The sequence below is a fragment of the Camelus bactrianus genome, chromosome 21 (assembly GCF_048773025.1).
Source record: "Camelus bactrianus isolate YW-2024 breed Bactrian camel chromosome 21, ASM4877302v1, whole genome shotgun sequence".
In the NCBI taxonomy this organism is placed as follows: domain Eukaryota; kingdom Metazoa; phylum Chordata; class Mammalia; order Artiodactyla; family Camelidae; genus Camelus; species Camelus bactrianus.
The window spans coordinates 7,160,037-7,179,279 of record NC_133559.1 but is presented as its reverse complement, the minus strand read 5'-3'; the positions used below and the strand labels follow the sequence as shown (position 1 = coordinate 7,179,279).

General features: G+C 45.5%; 2 protein-coding genes and 1 non-coding gene across 27 annotated transcripts in view; all 3 read right to left on the bottom strand.

Moving 5' to 3' along the window:
- Positions 1-27: 27 nt before the first annotated feature.
- HAX1 (HCLS1 associated protein X-1) lies at positions 28-2,737 on the bottom strand. Of its 2 annotated transcripts, XM_010953982.3 has the most exons (8): positions 2,552-2,598; positions 2,336-2,428; positions 1,745-2,007; positions 1,377-1,561; positions 891-942; positions 657-763; positions 438-528; positions 28-290 (listed from the first exon to the last, which is right to left on the bottom strand). In XM_010953982.3, the coding sequence occupies exons 3-8, from the start codon at positions 1,980-1,982 to the stop codon at positions 205-207; spliced, it is 759 nt and encodes a 252-aa protein (XP_010952284.1). In that variant the 5' UTR covers positions 1,983-2,007; positions 2,336-2,428; positions 2,552-2,598; the 3' UTR covers positions 28-204. The 2 variants fall into 2 exon arrangements, with proteins under 2 accessions (XP_010952284.1, XP_010952283.1); XM_010953981.3 differs by lacking the exon at positions 2,336-2,428 and having other exon boundaries at positions 2,552-2,737.
- Positions 2,738-3,805: 1,068 nt separating this feature from the next.
- Positions 3,806-19,243, bottom strand: part of UBAP2L (ubiquitin associated protein 2 like) — a 37,966-nt gene continuing 22,528 nt past the window's right edge. For 3 of the 24 annotated variants that reach the window (XM_045515983.2, XM_045515986.2, XM_045515994.2), the window contains 14 exons: positions 18,000-18,189; positions 17,250-17,304; positions 16,692-16,866; positions 16,276-16,348; positions 15,032-15,227; positions 14,852-14,940; positions 13,858-13,911; positions 13,150-13,231; positions 12,151-12,368; positions 11,649-11,754; positions 6,862-6,929; positions 5,882-6,079; positions 5,417-5,467; positions 3,853-3,906 (listed from right to left, as the gene is read on the bottom strand). In XM_045515983.2, the coding sequence (XP_045371939.1) occupies positions 3,868-3,906; positions 5,417-5,467; positions 5,882-6,079; positions 6,862-6,929; positions 11,649-11,754; positions 12,151-12,368; positions 13,150-13,231; positions 13,858-13,911; positions 14,852-14,940; positions 15,032-15,227; positions 16,276-16,348; positions 16,692-16,866; positions 17,250-17,304; positions 18,000-18,189 (1,594 nt within the window). In that variant the 3' untranslated portion in view covers positions 3,853-3,867. Of the gene's footprint in view, positions 3,907-3,933; positions 4,568-4,836; positions 5,047-5,416; positions 5,468-5,881; positions 6,080-6,861; positions 6,930-9,831; positions 10,228-11,648; positions 11,755-12,150; positions 12,369-13,149; positions 13,232-13,857; positions 13,912-14,851; positions 14,941-15,031; positions 15,228-16,275; positions 16,349-16,691; positions 16,867-17,249; positions 17,305-17,999; positions 18,190-19,243 lie in introns of those variants that run through there. The other 21 variants (XM_045515979.2, XM_074349475.1, XM_074349478.1 and 18 more) reach the window with 12 other exon arrangements.
- Positions 13,311-13,446, bottom strand: LOC123616597 (small nucleolar RNA SNORA58). The gene has a single exon (XR_006724608.1). It is a non-coding gene; the product is annotated as a small nucleolar RNA SNORA58 (small nucleolar RNA).

Sequence of the window (19,243 nt, the reverse complement as noted above, 5' to 3'; positions counted from 1 at the left end):
AGCCTTGACAAAACCAAGACTAAAGAATTAGCATAAATAAAGGTTTTATTGATCAGTTTGGGTGAGTGACATACTGACATACCCCCAATTCACTGTTCCACACACCCAAGGCCCCAAGGTGCCAGGAGGAGAACTACAAGCCCCACTGATGTGAGCAAAGGGCGGGAGGTGAAAGAACCTAAAGGCCTCTGAGGGTTAAGAAGGCTACCGGGACCGGAACCAACGTCCTAGGAATAAATCCAGGATGGAATAGGCATCATCCAGGGATGGAGGTGTTGGTGATTCTGGATCTAAGGAAGAAAGTGATATACACAGTCTAAATGAGAGACTGGGCAGAGGCAAAGGAGAGGAGTAATATTAAAAGGTAGGAAAGTATGGGTTTCCCATTCCCAAGGAGTTAAGAGATGGACCCCCTTTGACTCATACTCTTCACTTACCATCTCTAGGACTGCCACCTGCTTCTTGATGGGTTACTGTGGTCTCTTTTCGGCCCTCACTGTCCACCACAGTCCGGCGCTCCTCTACTGTCTAAAAGGAGAAGCCCCCAGCATATCCCTAACATCACTAAAGGTGAGTTCACTGGTTTCTTTACGCAGGTTGACCTTTCCAGGGTATTCTCTGGCCATGGTTCCCTTCACACCTCTCTCCCAACTCACCCCATCTGGCTTAGTGATCTTTGTCACAGAGATGCTCTTGAAATAGGATTTGGGCTGGGGCTGCAGAACTGGGCCAAGGCCCTCCTGGGAAACCTGGGAATCAAGATCTAGAAGGGCAGAGAGAGGAAACAAGAAAGATGGAGTCCAGGGGAAAGATGGGGACAAGTGTGGCAGGAAGAAATTTAAGGGAGGGAGAACAAAGGGCTGGTAAACGTTCTCTCCCTCCAGACTCACCATTGTCCTCTCTGGCTCGAGAATCAGGGGTCACAGGCCACATGTCATCAAACTGTAGAAGAAGCCAAAGTAGGTGAAATGACACCTTCCAATCTGAAACTTGGAGGAGTCACAGAACCCAAACTATTCCCTAGTTCCAGAACTACTTTTTCTCAGAAGTAATCCCAGTCAGGATAGCTTTACTTACTCACCCCTTCCTCTTCTCTGTTTTATGTATCCTTCTCTCAAAAAGCATCCCTGAACTGATACTTTTCTGTCCTCCCACAACAGCCCTGCCTTGTCCAATTACTTGGACCAGTAATTTTTTTTTTTTAAAGAAAAAAGCAGCACTCCCATTTCCCCCTGAAAGAAAATCCTACAAGAAGCTTAATACAGAAAACAGATTAATACACTAAGGGGAGGGCCTAGGAGTCCAACCCTGTTGGATTCCAGTCTTTGCAGCCAGTTTCTTCCACAGGCTTTCACTTTGGGCCCAGATGTACTCACCCTATGAAAAGGTCTCTGGGATCCCCAGTCTGGTGCTGGTTTGGGGGGTTCAGTTCTTTTATCACTCTCCAAGCCCCCATGAAAGATCCTGGGCTGGTGACTATCTGGATATTTAAGCATTGAGTCCCGAAGCGTCTGTCCTTGCTGTCTCTCACCCAGTGTCTCTGACTCAGGACCTGGAAGTTCTGCAGAAAGGTGGCAGATGATGCTAAGGGTGGGAAAGGACTTGGGCCCTTTTATATCTCCTTGAAATCATCAGTTCTTTCACACTTCCCACCCCCCACCCCCCACCTACTCTCTGCAGGCTCATTTTTTCTCCCACAGACTCAGCAGAAACCATAGGTTCTCCCCCAGAAGCATCCACACACCAGGAGGGCGGGAAGGCAATGTCCAGGCCCCCATCTCGCTGAAGATGTTATTGAAATCCCGTACTAGGTCATCAAAGCCAAAATTATCGTGGAAACGCATCCCTCCTCCTGGGCTGAAGCTGAAGCCGAAGCCAAATTCCTCGGGAGGCTGGGGACCCTCAAACCTCGAGCTCCCACGGCTCCACGTGGCTCCTTCTTCTTCCTCTTCCTCATCATCTTCATCATCATCGCGAGTCATCCCTCCAAAAAAGGGATCTCTGTGGCTGGGGGTAGAGGCAGATTGGCCACCAAGATTTCAGCACTACTTAAACCATAAAATCAGTTAATGGGTGACGAACTGGGACAACAGCAGGGATCTGGGAATCTGAAGTGAGGGTTAGAGGGCTGGCCATAAGTTTCTGTTTTGTTTTTACCAAAGTCAGTCCTCACCTCGCGGGTCCCCCAAACAAGGGCTCCTCCCCTTGGCTTTTCAGTGTTCCCCAGCCCCTCCCCTCTCTCCCCTCCCCTCTCTCCCAAGGTCCTGTTCACTCGCTCATTGTCCTCTTCCCCAGGGCCCCATTGTCTTCCCCACCCGGGCCCCTGTTGCATCACCCCAGATTGGAGAAAGGCTTAAGCGGCTGTTTTTCCTCCTCTTAACGACCGCCTTGGTTACTGTCGCGGGATGAGTGCTCAATGTTGTGCCTTCTGTCCTCTCAGCAAGAGTTGAAGGAATGGGGAAAAGGATGTTTTTCCAAAAATAGGGTGTCAGGGGTCAAGTTCCCCTCAGAAGATCCACCCCCCCCCCGTCTGACCCGGACCCGCTCTCACCTCCGAGAACCAGAAAAGCCGAAAAAGCCCCGAAAAAGGTCAAAAAGGCTCATTCCCGTAGTGGGACTCGAACCTTCGAAACCCTGTCGATGCCCACCCACACCTGGGGGCAGCTGTTGGAAATAAGAGCGAAGCGTCAGACTACGCTGCCGGAAAGCAAGCCTGTGATCGTACACTGTCGTAAAACGACCCGTAAAAGGGCCATGGGGGGCGGGGCGGACGGTCCTCTTAAATGGGAAAGGCTTTTTTACCGAACCTGTTTCCTGTGAGGGGAGTGGGCGTACTAAGTTTTCATTTTCCAATAGTCACCTGCCTCCTAAGCTGATTCTCTTTCCTGCCGACCAACCCGGTCCAATAGGGAGTTTCGAAGGTTTGACGCCGGACGGCACCGGACGCAGCCGCTAGAGGGCAGCCCACCCGCACAAACGGACCAGACCGAGGACCTCCCTCACCGCCGACTCTCCACACCCACGGGCAAGTGTTCCATTTGAAGCCACCTTGCCCCTTGCTCGGTCCAGTTTGCTTCTTGACTGAGCCAGTTACGTGTAATATTATGAGAGATGGACAAGACGTATTAAGCTCCTTCTAGTATTATTGACTTCCCCAGGGAAAAATACACAGGAACGCATGGACTTAACGCCATCTCTCCAGCTACTAGAGTTTATCATAACCAAAGGATTCTTTTAATTCTTCGAGGCTAGCTCTGCAGCCAACAGGATAAAGAGGTCAAAGGAAATCTAGCTTAGAGTCTCATGACGGAAGAATTGGGGCCATAATTATTCCCTTTTTCCTATCGTTGACTTTGAAAGCCTCTCCTTTCCCGCCCCGCCGCCCCCCAACCCCCACCGCCCCCCAATCCACGCCAGCCTCGCTCTAGACTCCTTTTCAAGGGGTAATTAGCTATGTGAAATGAAAGCACTCAAGAAGCAAGAACTCCTCCTTAAGTTCTAACAGCCCAACAGTGCATGTTGCCCTCATTTTTTCCAGTTCATTTGCCTGGATCCATCTAAATAAAACTTTGATTCTACAAAGCCATTTCTTTCAGTTCCTACGTAATTTTCTCCCTTTCCACCCAGTACCTGCTATACCATTCCCTCCATTGCCTAAAATCTGCTGTAGATCTAGAGGAAATGAAGATCTGTAGTGATTCTTTCTAGCACCAGGCTGTGAAATTCTTAGGGAAGAAGAGAAGGGAATCCCCTCAAGGGCAAGACAGTAGCACATTAAGGTCAGAGGAGTTCTTAAAGGGAGAAGATTTCATTTTATTCCACTGCCTTCGGGGCCTGCTAGGGAAGGCCCAGTTGGTACAGTAATATTTATTCACCAAGCTGGTCATCGACGAGACTGAGGAGATCCTAGACGAAGCAAGAATGGGCAGAGGCTGAAGGTAGAGGTTTTCTTTTTATATATACAAGACACAGTAATCCATTAAATTTGAGGACACAGTACAAAAAAAAAACACTTCAACTAATTCATCTGACAATGCTGTTCATATTCATGACGCCATTTTTTGTTGTTGTTGTTTTGTTTCCTAATAATAAAGGAGGAGACTTAGGGCTGTTGGGCTGATATATATTTGGGGGTCCCCCCTCCTCACCTCCCCCACACACCACCAGGGTGAACAGGAGAAGGAAGGGCAGGGCCCACAGCAAAGTTTCATAATCTTGAATGCAAGGGGGGAGGAGGAGAGGAAAGGAAGAAGAAAAAAAAGAAAATACAAATCCTATAATACATACAACAGAGTGGGGATGGTATGGGAATGGGACAGACATGAAGCTGAGGCATGGGGTGGGCCGCTGGGGGTGGGGGGCAGCGGAACCCCCCCCCCCCACATTCCTTTCTCTCTTTGATGCTGTTTCCATAGTTGCCAGGCTGAGAAGCCCTCTCGGAAGATGGGACCGGGAGAAGAGGGTCAGGGCCTCAGTTGGCCCCCCAGCTGTAGCTGTTGTAGGCAGACTTGTTGGTCTGGGGCTTCTGCGGGATGGAGCTGGTCTGGCTACGTTGCCCGCTGCCCGTCTGCAGGGGAATGGGAGGATGAATGGGGAGGAAAAAGATGTCTAGTTAGTGGGACAAATTTGTGACATCTTCAGGTGGAGATTTGGAAATTGTCATACTCTCCCATTCCCCTTGCTTAGAAACTACTCTAAAGCTTACTCTGAAGCTTTCAACCGTAGGAAATTTGGTTTATATAGCAGCTGGAGCACCTCTGACAAGTTAAAAAGCACTTTCAAACTTTAAATAAGGGAAAGATGAAAAGAGGGCAAGATACCATTAGAGACAAGATAGTGAATCAATTCCGTTCATTTTCAATTCCACCTTCTCCCCAACCCCAAAATCCACCCTCCCCTGCTCTGAGGAGAGGCTACTCTACAGTTATGGCCTCTTGGAGATGAGAGATCACAAGGTGGTTTCACTTTCACTGATCCCCAGGAATGCCTCAATTTGGACAGCTGTCTTTGAGAGCAAGGAAGCCCTTACTCCAGCTCCCCAGCCACCTATGAGGAGAGGAGGAAAGGTCACTTGCACCACCCCATGGCTCCCCACCCCTACCACACATCACATGTGAGCCCATTTCAGGCAAGGTAGGAGGCAGTCTGAGGCCCCAGGCTCCAGATGCTGCCCCAAGAATCCTTTCCATTCCGGTAACCAAGTGTTTCCAGAGTTGGGGAAGGGTAGAAAGAAAAAGAGGGCACTGAGGAGGGGAGGACAAGAGAGGAATGGGAGGCCAGAGAGCTCAGCAAGGTGTTTGTGTTTGTGTATCCCGATTTGTGACCGTGCAATCTTTTCAAGTTCCCTGAGGCTGTGGAGGTGAAATGGGGACTGAAAAGGAGTGGATTCAAGCATATCATCATTCAGTTTCATTACCTGCTCCTCCTGCTGGCGCTGGCAACAGAGAATCATCTGCAAATATGGTAGCTGAGGCAGAACCAGGATATATGGAAAATAAAGGGACAAACTTTGACAATAGAACTCCACCATTAGAAGGGAAAGCTATAATGTCAGGGAAGGGGTAGGCTGGGAGAGGTAAGAGGGGAGGTGTGACCCAGGTCTGATGGGATGAGGACAGCTGTGCTATGGGAGGAGGTGGAGGAGAAAGGCACCAAAGGAACTGGGCAAAAAAGCTTTCAATCTGGCCCCTTCTCGGACATCTCCTTTGCAGGCTGCTCCTGTTATGTGCGCTTGTGTCTGTATGTGCTGTGTGCCCATGGCTGGCGCTGGGGAGGATTGGGTGAAGGTGCTGGTGAGGAAGGGTAAGAAAAGGAAAGGGGAGGTAGTTTTAGGGGACAGGAAGGAAGACGAAGGGAAGGGAGAGAGGGGAAGGGCTATTACCTGGCCATCCTGCTGCAGGTGATGGTGAAGGATCTGGGAGTGCGGCTGCTGATGGGGGGTCAGAATGTGCATAAAGGGGGCAGGTGGGTAGGCAGCAGCTGTGGCCGGATTGATGGGCCCCCCACTTCCTAGGGCTGAAGGCAAGTTGAAGGAGGCAGCAGGAGTACCGGAATGAAAACCTTGTTTCTCAAAGGACTGCTATCCAGGAGAATGGGAGGAGAGAGAGTAAAAGGGATCAGCAAACTAATCCTTGGAATTTCTGAACCCAAGATCCCCAACCCTCAGAAAGCAGTATATGGTGTCATAGAAGGCACACTGCACCTGAACTCAGATATTCAGGTCTCAGTCTCAGTTCTACCCTTAGATAGCTGTGTGATCCTGAGACAATTACTCAATCTCTCAGCCTCAGTTTTCTCATACCTAATCAGGGATGCTACTGACCTGTCAGTTGGAAGGACCAAATGAGAGGATGGATGTGAAAGCACTTTGTAAAATCTAACATCACTCATGAACATAGTGAAATCTGCTGACTACTCTTAGCACAAATCAGGATCCCCCTGGAGTTGGGTAGAAATTAGAATTCCTTAGGTATTTCAAAAGAAATGAATACACACTGAGGTATCTTGAGTGTTAAAGGTCTCGGCCATGAAACACTCCAACATAACTCCTCATAATTTATGTCAAACTTTTAATTATTTATGGGGGGAAGCGGGGAGAACATAATATAAATCTGTGGATAATTCAGATGCCTCACTTTAGTTATGGGATTGTGTCCTTTCCCACTCTGTTACATACTTACAAACAATGGAATAAACTAGCCTCCCTCAGTTCCATATTTGTTCTCTTTTCTTTTTCTAGTAGGATGGGTTTCCTGACACCTCTCTTTGGGTTGTTCTTGTTCACTGTGCTTCTATCATTGCAGCTCCATCGCCTCTATGTCCATCTCTCTTTGCCACTTCTATCCAGAGCCAGGCACCTACCTGGGTTTTGGAGTACACAGAACCCGAGATATCTGGCACGCCTGTGTTACTGGAGGTGACTGATACACCTGGGGGAGGAGGAAACAGACAGGAGGATTAGCTGGGCTGGCTGCCTGGCCCATCCCTGGGGGGAGACGATGTGTGCAGCCTTTCTAGCTATACCACTGCAAGGGAATTTTGGTGTTTTTCCAGCTTCAGGTCAGTCCTGAGGGATAAGAGCTCATGAAAGAAAGGGGCTCCCTAAGGGTTCTCTTGCCTTTTCCAGGTGTGTACTACCTGCGTGAGTGAGGTGCATTGTTTTTGGAGGGACTAGGGATTATAGACAAACTTCACTAGCATATGGTTTCAAAACACTTCTGTGCCATTTCAAATCAATCCATCCAAACTCCACTCAGTCCTGCAGTCCGGCTCCTGAATGGGTTCAAAATCCACGCCTCAAAAAAAAAACAAAAAACCACACCTCCACAGCATAAGGTAAGTACCAGAGGAGCAGCGCAGCTCAACCCCCAAGAGCACCTTCATTCTCGGAGACTCAGGTTACTTAGTCCAGCTTCCCCAGAGTCTTGGCGCTTCTAGGCTATAGACTTAAAGACTTTAAAGAGCTGGCACAAAGGTGAAATTCCATTTGTGCAATTTAAGCATGGGGAGAAGAGAGGGATAAGGAAGGTAGATGGGGTAAGTTATCTCCTACAGCCTAGGTGGAACACAAAATCTAACTGTCATTCTAGCTTAAAACTTCAGCTTTTCCATGAGATAAAAGCTCTAATCCATACTCCAGCAACTTGCAAGTTTCTTGCTAAAAAACTCCCTACCACCACTACAACTTTTAAGTAAACCAGAGTAGTATGATCCCTCATTTTAATTTCTACTCCTTAAAGTGAAATACACATATTGTACCTCCTGGGCTATGGGGCAATAAGCCAAGGATAGGAAAAAGCCATCAGGTAAAATAGCCCAGCATCTTACTAGAGAAATTTTCTCTATGCAAACATTTGAGGAAAAGTCACTGAAATTTAACTAGGAATTTAAAGCATGCTTTTTAAAGATCTGTTAGTTCTCATGAAGTGAGATAAAAATGAAACCTCAGAAACTTTGTATTTCAATCTATGTCTTTAGATCCTTCTCTTCTGCTGTTAGGAGCACTTTGATGAAAGAGGTTTTGTTTTTCTGTTTTTTTTTCTTTTTAGAAGCACTATAGTAAACTGACCAAATCACAAATGAGGAATCCTCCATTTACCTGCAGTTTAACAGCAATCTCCCTTCAAACGCCAGGACCCAAATCCTCCCAATGCCTAGACAAAAGCAGCCTTCAAACGTTAAGCCCACTTTGGACAACCACTATAGAATCTTCCCAGTAAAAGTGGCATCTTAACCTGGAAAGACACTCCCACATCACAAGCTGAGATAGTTCCAGGGGGAGCAAACACCAGCTAGGAAAAGAACAGAACTACAGAAACCAAGCATGAGAAAATACTTTTCCATCTCCAAAGTATCAACTCTACATTTCAAAGGCACTGAAGGAAAAGGGACAATACAGGAACTAATAGGGTAATTTTTTTTCTTCCCTTTTCAACCCTCAGGTGCCCATTTGGCAACTCACTGGTAATTCGTGTAACTTTAAGAACAGGAGCTCATTTATGGAAAAGGCTAAGCTAATGATGTTTGTGTGGAAGGGTTTGAGAGTAAGGTGTAATAGGATATATATACAACAGTTCTGAGGAAAACCCAAAGACAGTGATCTTTACTGCAAAGGCTCAAACATCTTGCTGACAGCCCCTCGTCATCCCATACAGGATGGGAGAAATGGCTGATTCTCAAGTTGGGTGGTAGGGAGGAATTTAGTTCCAATGTGCCCCTGCCTGGTCTCATTCTTTCCACAGGCTAGACTAGCTAGCAACCAGCTTCAAGTTTAGAGGTCTTAATTGGGCTATTGGTTGAAAACAACTGGAAATGCAGGAAAAAAGGATACTTTGTGTAGTATCCCTCATAGCCTCTGTCTAAGTATCTGAGACCCTAAAGAACAAAGGGCTTTGCTTTCCCTATCTATATTCACCAGTAATTAGAAAGCTTCTCAGACTACAGTTTTCTTGCTTTTCTTCCAACAGTCAACACCGTTTATCCCTCACTCCCAAGCAGTGATCACACTAACACAATGTGGACAGCAGGGAGGAAAAACAAGAACCGATCTCTCCCAGCACGGCAGCCCCTGGGAAAGTTGGATACGCTCACAGGACAAAATTACTCCAGAGGGCTGGCAACAAATACAAAGAAAGTGAAGTATCTGATAATCAAGGATGGCGTTCCCACTGTCCAAGTTAACTCTATCAGCGAAGGGCTGATGGTGTACCAGTTGGACTGAGTGGAGATGAGAATTTCCATAGTCAAGGAGATGTCTAACCAAACCTCTCCCACACATTCTTAATCTACACTCACAAGTGCAGAACGACTAATTATCCACAATCCCTGAAAAGCTGTCAAGGGACTAAGAACAACGTTCCAGGCCAGCGCAGTCTCCGCAGCCCGAGTCGTCAACCAGCCAGTCACTGAGGACGTTATCAGAGCTCAGTCAGTCACCTGGCCTTTGGGAACCAAGTGTGGAAATTAAGCCTTGAAAGGTACTTCCCTAACAACAGCTCTGAACACCATCTCTTCTGCCTTTCACAATGACTTTTCCTTCCCCCTCTGCTATGTCAGAGACAAGGGGAAAATCTAAATGGAAAAGGGAAGAGCTATAATAAGCATGGAGAATCAGGGATTTTCTACAAATAGCTTTCTTTACCAACCAATCAACAGGCTGGAAACAGGCTGTTTCCCCTCCCACGCCTTAATAAAACCACCATACTGAAAAGTTAACTGTTCTTTGGCTATGCTGGGGTGTGATTGAAAAGGCCACCCTCCACCCTTTATCACAGCACAACTTTGGCTCCTAGTGTCCAGAAAGACATGCACGGAAAGAACGCCAGAGTTAGCTAAAGAAACACCACAGTTTATTGAAGACTACAAATATTTTGTTACAAGTTGAAACTACATGCCTTCCAGAAATCAAAAGCAACAGCGGGTGTGTGCATCGATGCTTCGGAGGTGCTGCACCGCTTGAATTCGAAATGGGTAAGACAGGGTCAGACACATGGGGGAGAGGGAAATGGGAGAAGGGCAAGTTCAAAAGCCCAGAAGGTATCCACCAACTCATTTCCCCAAGCCACGCAGGCCATGGCCACAGCTCAGCAGGCTCTCCTCAGTGGTCTGGTTTCTGAAACAAGACTTCAGTGCAAATTTATACACACACACAAAACACAGCCCCCAGCCTTGGGCCAAATTAGCTCTCTGCCGTCCAGAAATGCTTGTAAGGGGGTGGATATTTTCTTCCTAAAAGGAATCAAATACATAAAAATAAATGAATTTAGAGGTTGATGAGGAATGGGATGACAAGAGCCCTCTGTGGGGTTGGGAACTGGGGGCTTTCAAAGAAAGGGCTGTTACAGGTTTCTGAAATCTTCAGGGAGGTAAGAAGCTAGGATTTCCAGAATCAGGTATGTCATTCTCTTACATTATCAATCATCTACCTCTTAAAATTCTTGAATCTGGTCCATCTAAGACCTAAATCTAACATTCTCAGAATAGGGCCATTCCAAGTCAAAAAGCTTATAATCTTCCCCACCAAGGATTGGGGTGGACCATGCTCAATGAGAGGAGTTCCTAGCCACAAGGAGTCTAGGTATTATTAAATCTCAGTGGAGTATCTCAGGATTCTTTAGTTTAAATCTCAACCTACTCTGTCATACAACACAGTTAAGCTCCACCTCGTTGTTGTCCATTTCAGACCTATTACCCTCATTGCTTAGCTCAGAGTTTCCCAATTACTGAAAACCCTGGGCAATTTTAACCACCTGGAGCCCATGCAAGGGTGACGAACACAGATGCAGCTCCACCCAAATCACCATGAAACCATAACTGAGCTGAGAATTTTAAAGGACAACCTTCAACTCCAACCCCAAGCAATGGCAACAAACTCCTCCCCATATACATCTACAAGGCTCTGAAAAAAGTAGATGGAATTGTTTTATTCAAAGACTCTTCTTTATTCTCTGTCTTCCAAAAACAGAGAGCATGTGTCAGATATGGGATCAAAGGATAGGCTAATAATAAGCACCTTTTAGGTCAGCACCCATTCAGAGGATGCCTGTACTTCCCTCCCTACCATCAGATGTGCAAATGGACTTTGCAAAGAGACCAGCTATACAAATGAAGGAACCTAAAGGTCCAACTCTCCCTCTCCTGAGCATTCATGCCCTTCTCCTTTCTCTCCCTATCTCAGGCCTTCTAGCTAGGGAATAAGAAGGGGACACATGAGAAAAGTAGTGCTACCAAGAGACTTAAGCCAAGCCTACCACAGCATGCTAGTTTAGAACCCATTTAACTCTTCCGTTCAGTGAATATATTCTCTATTGTACTATCAGTATTAAATGAAACAACTGCTTCCATGGACATCTCAGTAAAATCTTGGGGCCCCTTGCTTACCACCCAAAGTTCAGGCCAGCCAACATATTCTAATAGCCAATTTGTGCCCTAGGGCATTCCTGTCATGAGCAGTGGATGTATGTTCTAGTGTTAAGCTCCTCTGATGGTGCTGCTCAGACACTCAAGTCAGTCAAACATTAACAATCATACATGGAGCAGCAGCACACCCTCACCAACCCCATTTTCTCAAGCACCAAATCTTCCTCCCTGAAGCTCATTCATTAACATCCTACAGACACCAATGACAGCCAGGGTCAAGGTGAGCTTACCAGTGTTGTATCCATGAGACCCATATCCACTTGGCTGTTGGAAAGGGGTGGCCGATGCATTCACACTGACATTCACACCATGCTGCTTGGAAGAGGTAGGAGCCACCTGATGAGCAAAAACACCAGAACTAAGGTGAAATGGCAGCAGAGTACCAGTCACCCTATCTGCCCTCCTCCAGAGACTGGGCATTCAGATGGTTACCCATCGTGATGCAGGCTGTCCACAGTTTGCTTAGCAAAATGGGCTCAGGGAATGAATGACAGTCTGAGGGAAGCAAAGCTGTGTATCACATTCCTCCTGTAGCTAATTCTAAGAAGGGGTAATCTCTACCCCAATACCACCAATGCCAGCCACACATTCTCCCAGGTCAGAAACATCCTAGAGGTGGGTATTGTTCCTCTTCATTCATTATTAAAAAGTCATTTAGCCTTGAAAGCAGCTAGGATAGTGTCCAGGGCTAGGATTCTTCACCACAAGTAAAGACCAAGCCCAAGTACTTACAGGGAACACAGCAGGCCCATACTGGAAGGTGCTGGGGAGGCCCGGAACCCCTGTGTAGTATGGCAGGCTGGTGTAACTGTAGCCAGGAGGCAGCGCCGGGTTCAGGAATGTCTGCTGCGTGGTGTGGTGAGTCTGCGTCTGGTTCTGTTGGGGTTGGGCCAAGGTTGTGGCCGGGGCCGGGGAGGAGGCATCCCCACGGCCGAACTTTGTGAGGTCACCTGTGACGGGAGAGACTACATGTACCTACCTCTTTCACCCCCAACACCAATGCAGAATCCCTCTTCTGGTTTCACATGATTCCAGGAGAGCCTACTCAAAGACCACTGAAATTCACATCTTTGAATTACATTTCTCTGCAGCTCCATTTAGCATTGCTCAGCACACACTTGGCACAGTGCTAGTCAAGAACTGATGTTGCATGACTGCCCAATGCTGTGGCAGACAGGCTCCCAGAATAGAGTTCCTGTATGATTTCTCTGCCCACCCATGTTCTTTTATTTCTTCCCCATCCCAACCCCCTTTCCCTTTCCCATTCCTCTCCATGGGGAACACTCCATGCTGGACTTGAAAAACAGTAACAGACCAGTGAAAATGATAGGTCAATAACAGGTCAGGCCAAAAAAAAAAAAAAAAAGGAAGGCCCATGGCCCAGCAAGCAATGAGACTGCTACATGAGTAAGGAACAGGAACAGACATGAATAGAGGAAGGTCAGCTCAACCACTATCCTTCCTGAAAAAAGCCAAAGAATAGCTGAGAAGACCAAGTCAAGACATCCTCTGGAATCACAGGGAGACAACAGAAAGTGGGATGAGAAGCAAAATTGCCACATGCCCATCTTTAGCAGGATTCTGAATCTACCATGATCCACCACAGTCATTCTGTACTTCTGCCGAAGATCTTAACTACAGTGAGAACTGGACCCCTTTCTTTCTACTAATCAGGTTTCTGCCACCAAAGTCAACACAATTTCTCTTCATTCAGCCCCATCCCAGTCCTACCAGAATAAGGATTGCTGGCCAGGCTACCATCCCTCCCAGTCAGCGGAGTGGTGGGTGTGGGAAATGGGATGCTGTAGTAATCCTGAAAAAGAGAAATAAAAGGAGCAGAGACTCAGTGCCACTCATTCCCCAGCATGAGGATACATGGTACAGAGTGAGAAGAATGTTGGAGTACTGCAGTTTACCCAGCCACTGATTAAGCTGGCTAGAGCTAGCACAAACTCCAAATTATTTTTGCATACACTGTCCCCCCTGCCTGGCCACGGGCACAGTCAGGCAGGGTCTACAAGTATGCCCACAGGAAGACACTTCAGGTCCATCACTATCAATGATATTCTCAAACCTCTAGATATTATCTGTAATAGCCAACTACTACTAAGAAAATAAGACTTTCCTTCTGGAATCCATCAAAGTGTTAGAGACATACAGGAAGCATCCTGAGAGCTCCAGAGTATTCTGAGCTATAGGCCAGGTTAAAAAATGTTTACTTTAAAGATGCCACAACTGATTAAAAAAAAAAAAGTTATCTTCTGTTAGAACCACTCTTTAAGCCCCTATATTCTAATGTATCTTAAATCAACATATGTGTATGGAGGTGCGGGTTGGGAAAGAGCTAAGTCTGTGACTTACCAACTGAACACCTGGAATAATCCCAACATTAATTTTAAGATAGCTTTCTTTCGCTAAGTTCTACAACTACGTACTCACCAATGGAAATCTTGTCTGAAGCATCTGCAAGTCATCATAACCATATACTTGTGGCTGAAAGGCACAAGCATTGAACAAAATTAGTGGGAACTGGTTGACAGTAGCAAACCAAGGAGCTAAAAGACAAGATAAACCAACAGAATATCATCCTCATCCTTAGGAAGAAAAGGAATATTTTTCCTTGAAGAAAGAACTGAAGTACAAAGAGACTACATGATCCACGGAAGGTCTTGAAGCTTTCCTTGAGCTACATACTGACTCAACTAGGCTGGCCTCTAGGTAGCAGCAGGGGACACACAAGTCTTATATGAACAGCCTGCTTTACTCTCCATGCTACCAGTCTTTGTCTCCTATAGCTTTCAAAATATGGCTTAAAATTTACCTCCTTTATTTTATTCTTTTCTCTTTGAGTACTAAGGTAGTATGTTACTATTAAAAAAGTGCTACTGGATGTTTCATTTGTATGATATTCATCTAGACTCTCTGAAGGCAAAAACAGGTGTTTTAAAAACTTTTTAAAAACACCCTTCATCTAAATAGGTACTGAATACATGAAGCTGATAAAAGATACAACAGGCAAAAGGCTACTACTGTCAGCCACCTATTCTCAGAGTCCCAGGCTGAGTCAGGGAACTCTGTTCTGACAAGGTCGGAACCAGCAAAGACCCCCAAAGACAGGGAATCAATCCAACTAGAGAAAATAATTTTCTTAAGAAACTGAAAGGGATTCCAGGTAGACACTCTGCCCTCTGACTTCTGAGCCCCAGAATCTGTTCTCACACAGAGAAAATATACAATAGAGAACCTGTTCTACTTTTAGTCCTTCCTCTCTAATAACTTATTTTTTCCAAAACTACAAAGATCAAAAATCTGTTTGCTTACATGTGACAATCACTCATTTATAATTTAATTATAGCCTTCTGCCTGAGGCCAGAGCTATAAAAAACAGCCACACTGCCTTCCTCTTTGGAGAAGACCATTCGCTCTCACTTACCGGGTAGGCATGTAACAGCCCCGGGGCCATAATATACGGATTAGGCAACAACGGCGGGACTCCAGGAGGGAGGTTGGGAGGAGCTTTTCCTAAAAGAAAAATTATTATTTTCATTCTGCCACACAATTACTTGACTCCCCCATCCCAAATGACTGTGATCCACCCTTTATGCAGAGCTACCTGAAGTCGTAGCAACTGAGCTTCGAGTTGAGGCCGTGACGGTAGAGTTGCTGCCCAGGCTGAGACCCAGGCTACTGCCACTATTGAGACTAGAGGAGACGCTGACCACTGGGGGAGGGGCAGAGACCGTGCTGGACGTGGTGGAGAAAGTGCTGGAGGAAGAATGGAGATTCGCCTCACTCTCCACGCTTGTGTGCTTCAAAAAGGGGGAGCGGTGGAAGAGAGGAGGAGAAAACAGTGATTAGCATAACAGGTCAGGAAAGATAATCCCTTCTGTTGATTATAGCACGTCAAGTCCCCAATTAAAAAGGCTGAGGCAGGGTACCAGGGTGCCCTCTGTCAAAATACTGCTAAGTATTTTCCAGCTACACATTCCCGTAGATTCACCTGGTAAGGATAACAACAGGTCCACTGCACATCATCAACTTGTTCAGAAAGGCAGCAGACCTAGTGGGGACGAACTCCCCAGAAACCAACGCTGACTGGCCAGTGAGGAGACTAGAGATAGTTTAGGTGTGAAATATTTATCATAGCCTTCTCTCCCACACTCTTCTTCACTAGTTCAGCACAAAAGACCAGTACGTGGGCTAGAAAAAAGTGTAAGCTCTAGTGAGTTTAAACCTGAAACAGTATACTTGAGGAAAAAGAGAATCCTAAGAAAGTCTTAGCTTTCACTACCTTGCCCCAGGCTTTTGGCAAACCACACACCTTTGCCCAAAGCAGGTCTTTTTGAAGTTAGTTTTCTTCCTTACCATCTCAGCTTAATTCCACAAATAGCTGTTATAAATCACAACAGTGAAATTAACTCTTTGGTCACAAACTCTCATCTGGCCTCTACTTTCATAGGATGCCCAGATTCACACTGATTATTTTCATGACTCATGTTTGGCATACTCCAGACTAATGAATGGGAATGGCTGTTTCAGTTAGAAAGGGATGTTCTTACAGAATTTATCATAGCATACAAAAGTCCCACCCAGTTTCAGTGCTTGGGAAAAAAAAAAGTTACATATTTAGGAAAGTCACTTCCAGGGTTTTGAGAATTGGCTCTATAGTATTTCTGAATTCTTCTGCCTCTCTTGGGTTCAAACATCCGTGAACTCCTTTCCAGCAACCTCAGATCAATTATCATTTTGCCACCTCATGAAGAAATTTTCAAGAGCCTCTTCTTGGAAGAATCTTATGGTTGGATGGTTATAAGTGTTAAGAAAACCACACTTCCTCTTTCATAGCATCACACTTACCAAAAGAGTGGATGTTGAAGTGCGCCCAGAAGATGTTGATGATGAAAGGGTATTCTGTTGAGTAGATAACGTGCTGTAAGTAAGGAAACAGAGGTTGCCATCAGCCGTAGTGCTACGGTTACCTGACCTGGAGTTTCAGTCAAGAGAAATAAGGCAGAATGTGGAAACAAGGAGACCTAAGATCAGATGGTAAACACAAGGGCCAGCCAGCGATAGTGAGCAGTTAAAGCAGGAATAAGTGTTAAAAAAAAAAAAAAAAAAAGGAAAAAAGGAAAAAAGCTTCCTCTGCCTTTACTTCTCATAGCTTTTAGGTGACCCCTTAATGTGGTCTCTGCCAGGTGCAGAGAGAAGGTAGAACCAGAGAGCTCTGTTATTACTACTCACCAGCCCAAACCTCCATCCTCACCCCAAATCACCTGCTGTGTTGTGTGGTGGTAGTATTTGGAATCTCCTCATTGTGGCTCATGCCACCCAAGGAGGATGAGTGCTGATTGGTTGTCGTCAGCAGGGAAGCTGCAGATACCGTTTCACTGAGAGGGGGGATGCTAGACGTGGAAGGTGAGTCAGATTTCACTGCAGAGCCTGTAGCACCTGGAAATAAAGACAGGAATTCACCTCATCAGAGGAAAGAGAGTGTCTATAAGGAGTTAAGAGGTGACTACAGTCCTAGGGTATCCCAAAGAGTTCAGTTGTTTAATAATGGACCATTTATGTTTAGGTATAATCTTTTTCTTTTTAACTCCAATCTTTTCACAGCACTGATCTCAGTTGTCCAATGATTACCACTGTTATAACATAGAGAACCTAAAATTTTTGAGATTAAGCAGCAAGGCAGAAAGAACCAAGCTAGAACTATAACCAGAAGTTCTGACCACTAAGGCAGAGCACTTTTCACTACAATCTAAGAAATTCAAACTATCGAAAGGGGAGGAAAAACACTACAACTGAGAGGAAAAAGCCTGGAAAACACTCACCTTCAACAGATTGCGTGGTCTGTAACTGCGTGGCCTGCACAGAACTGAAGCCATTCTGGTACAAAAAAAAGAGAAGAAACAGACAGACTCAAGTGAATAGGTCAAGTTAGCACACTGACTCAGCTTAATTTCTGTCAACAAACATTTCAGAGAAATTCTGCAAATTAACAAAAGGATTAACATAAGGCAGACTATCCCAACAAATTAACAAAAATTAAAAATAACAAAAATAAGATATATCAACCCTGCGTGACCCAGGGCAACAGAAGGCAACCCCCAAATTGCTGAAGAGATCCCGAACTCAAAACAGACACAGGAAAGGTCCAAACCCAGTGATCCCTGGGGGAGGATGTGGGAGTATGACAGTTCAGCCAAACCACCTATTCTGCCGGCTGCTTCTGACAGTCACTCCACACTGCCTCTGGCATATGCTGGCCCCCTCACCAAGCCAAGATGTAGCAAGGTGAGGTCTACTGATATGCACCCAGAATTCTAGCAATCAGATCTTCTAAGAAGAGAAAACAGGTACCTGAGACTGATTCTATCAGAGAGAATCTTTGGTGCAAAAAAAAAATGATCTTCCAGCTCTGAGTCTCCAGGCTTAATGAAAAAAACTATTTAATTTCACTAACCACAAAAATGTAGTTCAGCTTCTCAATCAGCACTTCAGAGGTGTCTTAGCATCATTTGTCAAGAAGTAAAACACTGATATTCTCCTAACAAATGTCAAGGGGCTCATTAAGCCAATACCTTTGCCTGAGTCAGGTCCTTTTGGGGTGATGAAGAGATGGAGCTGGGGTACCGCCGAGTCTGTGTGGATCTCTGTTCATATAGAGGGCCCTGAGCATTATTTTGGGAGGTATAGGTTGTTGACTGAATTGGGCCACTCTGATAACCGGACTCCTGACTCTGGTTAGATGAAATTGTGGATGAAGATTCACTGTGAGAAATAAAGAAGGAAAATTTCAGAGAAACAAATAGAGCAGACCCACTGATACTAATGTAGATCTACTAAAGTAAGTTGATCACAATTAAAAAGAAAATTGCCAGAAACAAATAAAAGAAACTGCCACAATTTCCTCCTCAGATCAGTAGGAGTTTCTATATCCTATAGAGCCAAAGATCTGAACTATGAATGGACTTTAAAACCATTTTCAACTCTTATTAAAGGAAGAGAAAAAGTTTCTTGTTCCCCTACATTCTCTCCTATAAGAAAAAGAGGCTGAAAGTCAGTAGAAAGGATATACTATTGGTCCCTTAGATATAGCATAACATGAATCCTAAGCATAGGAAAAAATCACCTTTTGCACATATTCATTTAAAGAAATTCTGAGCTCCTGGCTCTCTCAAAAACCCTGTTAAGCTAAACTCTCTTGAGAAGAACTTTTAAATATTCACATGCATTAATGGCAATTATGATTCAATAGATCTCGGCTTGGGCCAGACATCTCTATTTTTAAACTCTAAGGATTGAAAAGACAGTGTGTTCTGAGCCCATAAAAACTGGCAACATGGCACCTCGTGGCCTCCTTTTTGCTCCCTCCTCTTCAGAGATAGCCCACACTCTGTCTATGGAGTGTGTACCTACTTTTACTCTAATCTGAGCACCCAACCCCCACACCTCGTGGCCCTTCTCTTGCCTTTTGAAACAGCCTACACTCTATGCAGTATGTACGTCTCTAAGTAAAACTACCTTTACTAAGAAAAAAGACAAAAACAAAAAAACCCAGCCTAGTCCCATGAAATTCCGCCAGGACCTCCTATTGCTCAAGATGGCCTTCCTTGGTAGCTATCAAAGGAGGCAGGAAAGGCTCTACTGGAAAGGTTTCTTTTAATTGTGTAATACATTAATGCTGTCTCCTTCCCAGGAGTTCAAAATTACACCTTTCATAGGCATAAGTCCACACCAAAGGGCTAAAAGCATCAAAAGCATTTTTAGCTGCGGCAGATGCCAAAGTACTTTTCCTTCACCCAATCAGAGGCGTGGCCTGTCC

What these genes read in the sequence shown, in the direction of transcription:
- HAX1 (XM_010953981.3), bottom strand. Translation starts at nt 2,604, where the DNA reads ATGAGCCTTTTTGACCTTTTTCGGGGCTTTTTCGGCTTTTCTGGTTCT. An exon ending in GGCTTTTCTGGTTCTCGGAG is followed by an intron (nt 2,008 to 2,551) that starts GTGAGAGCGGGT and finishes CTCTACCCCCAG; the next exon opens with CCACAGAGATCCCTTTTTTG. An exon ending in ATTGCCTTCCCGCCCTCCTG is followed by an intron (nt 1,562 to 1,744) that starts GTGTGTGGATGC and finishes ACCTTTCTGCAG; the next exon opens with AACTTCCAGGTCCTGAGTCA.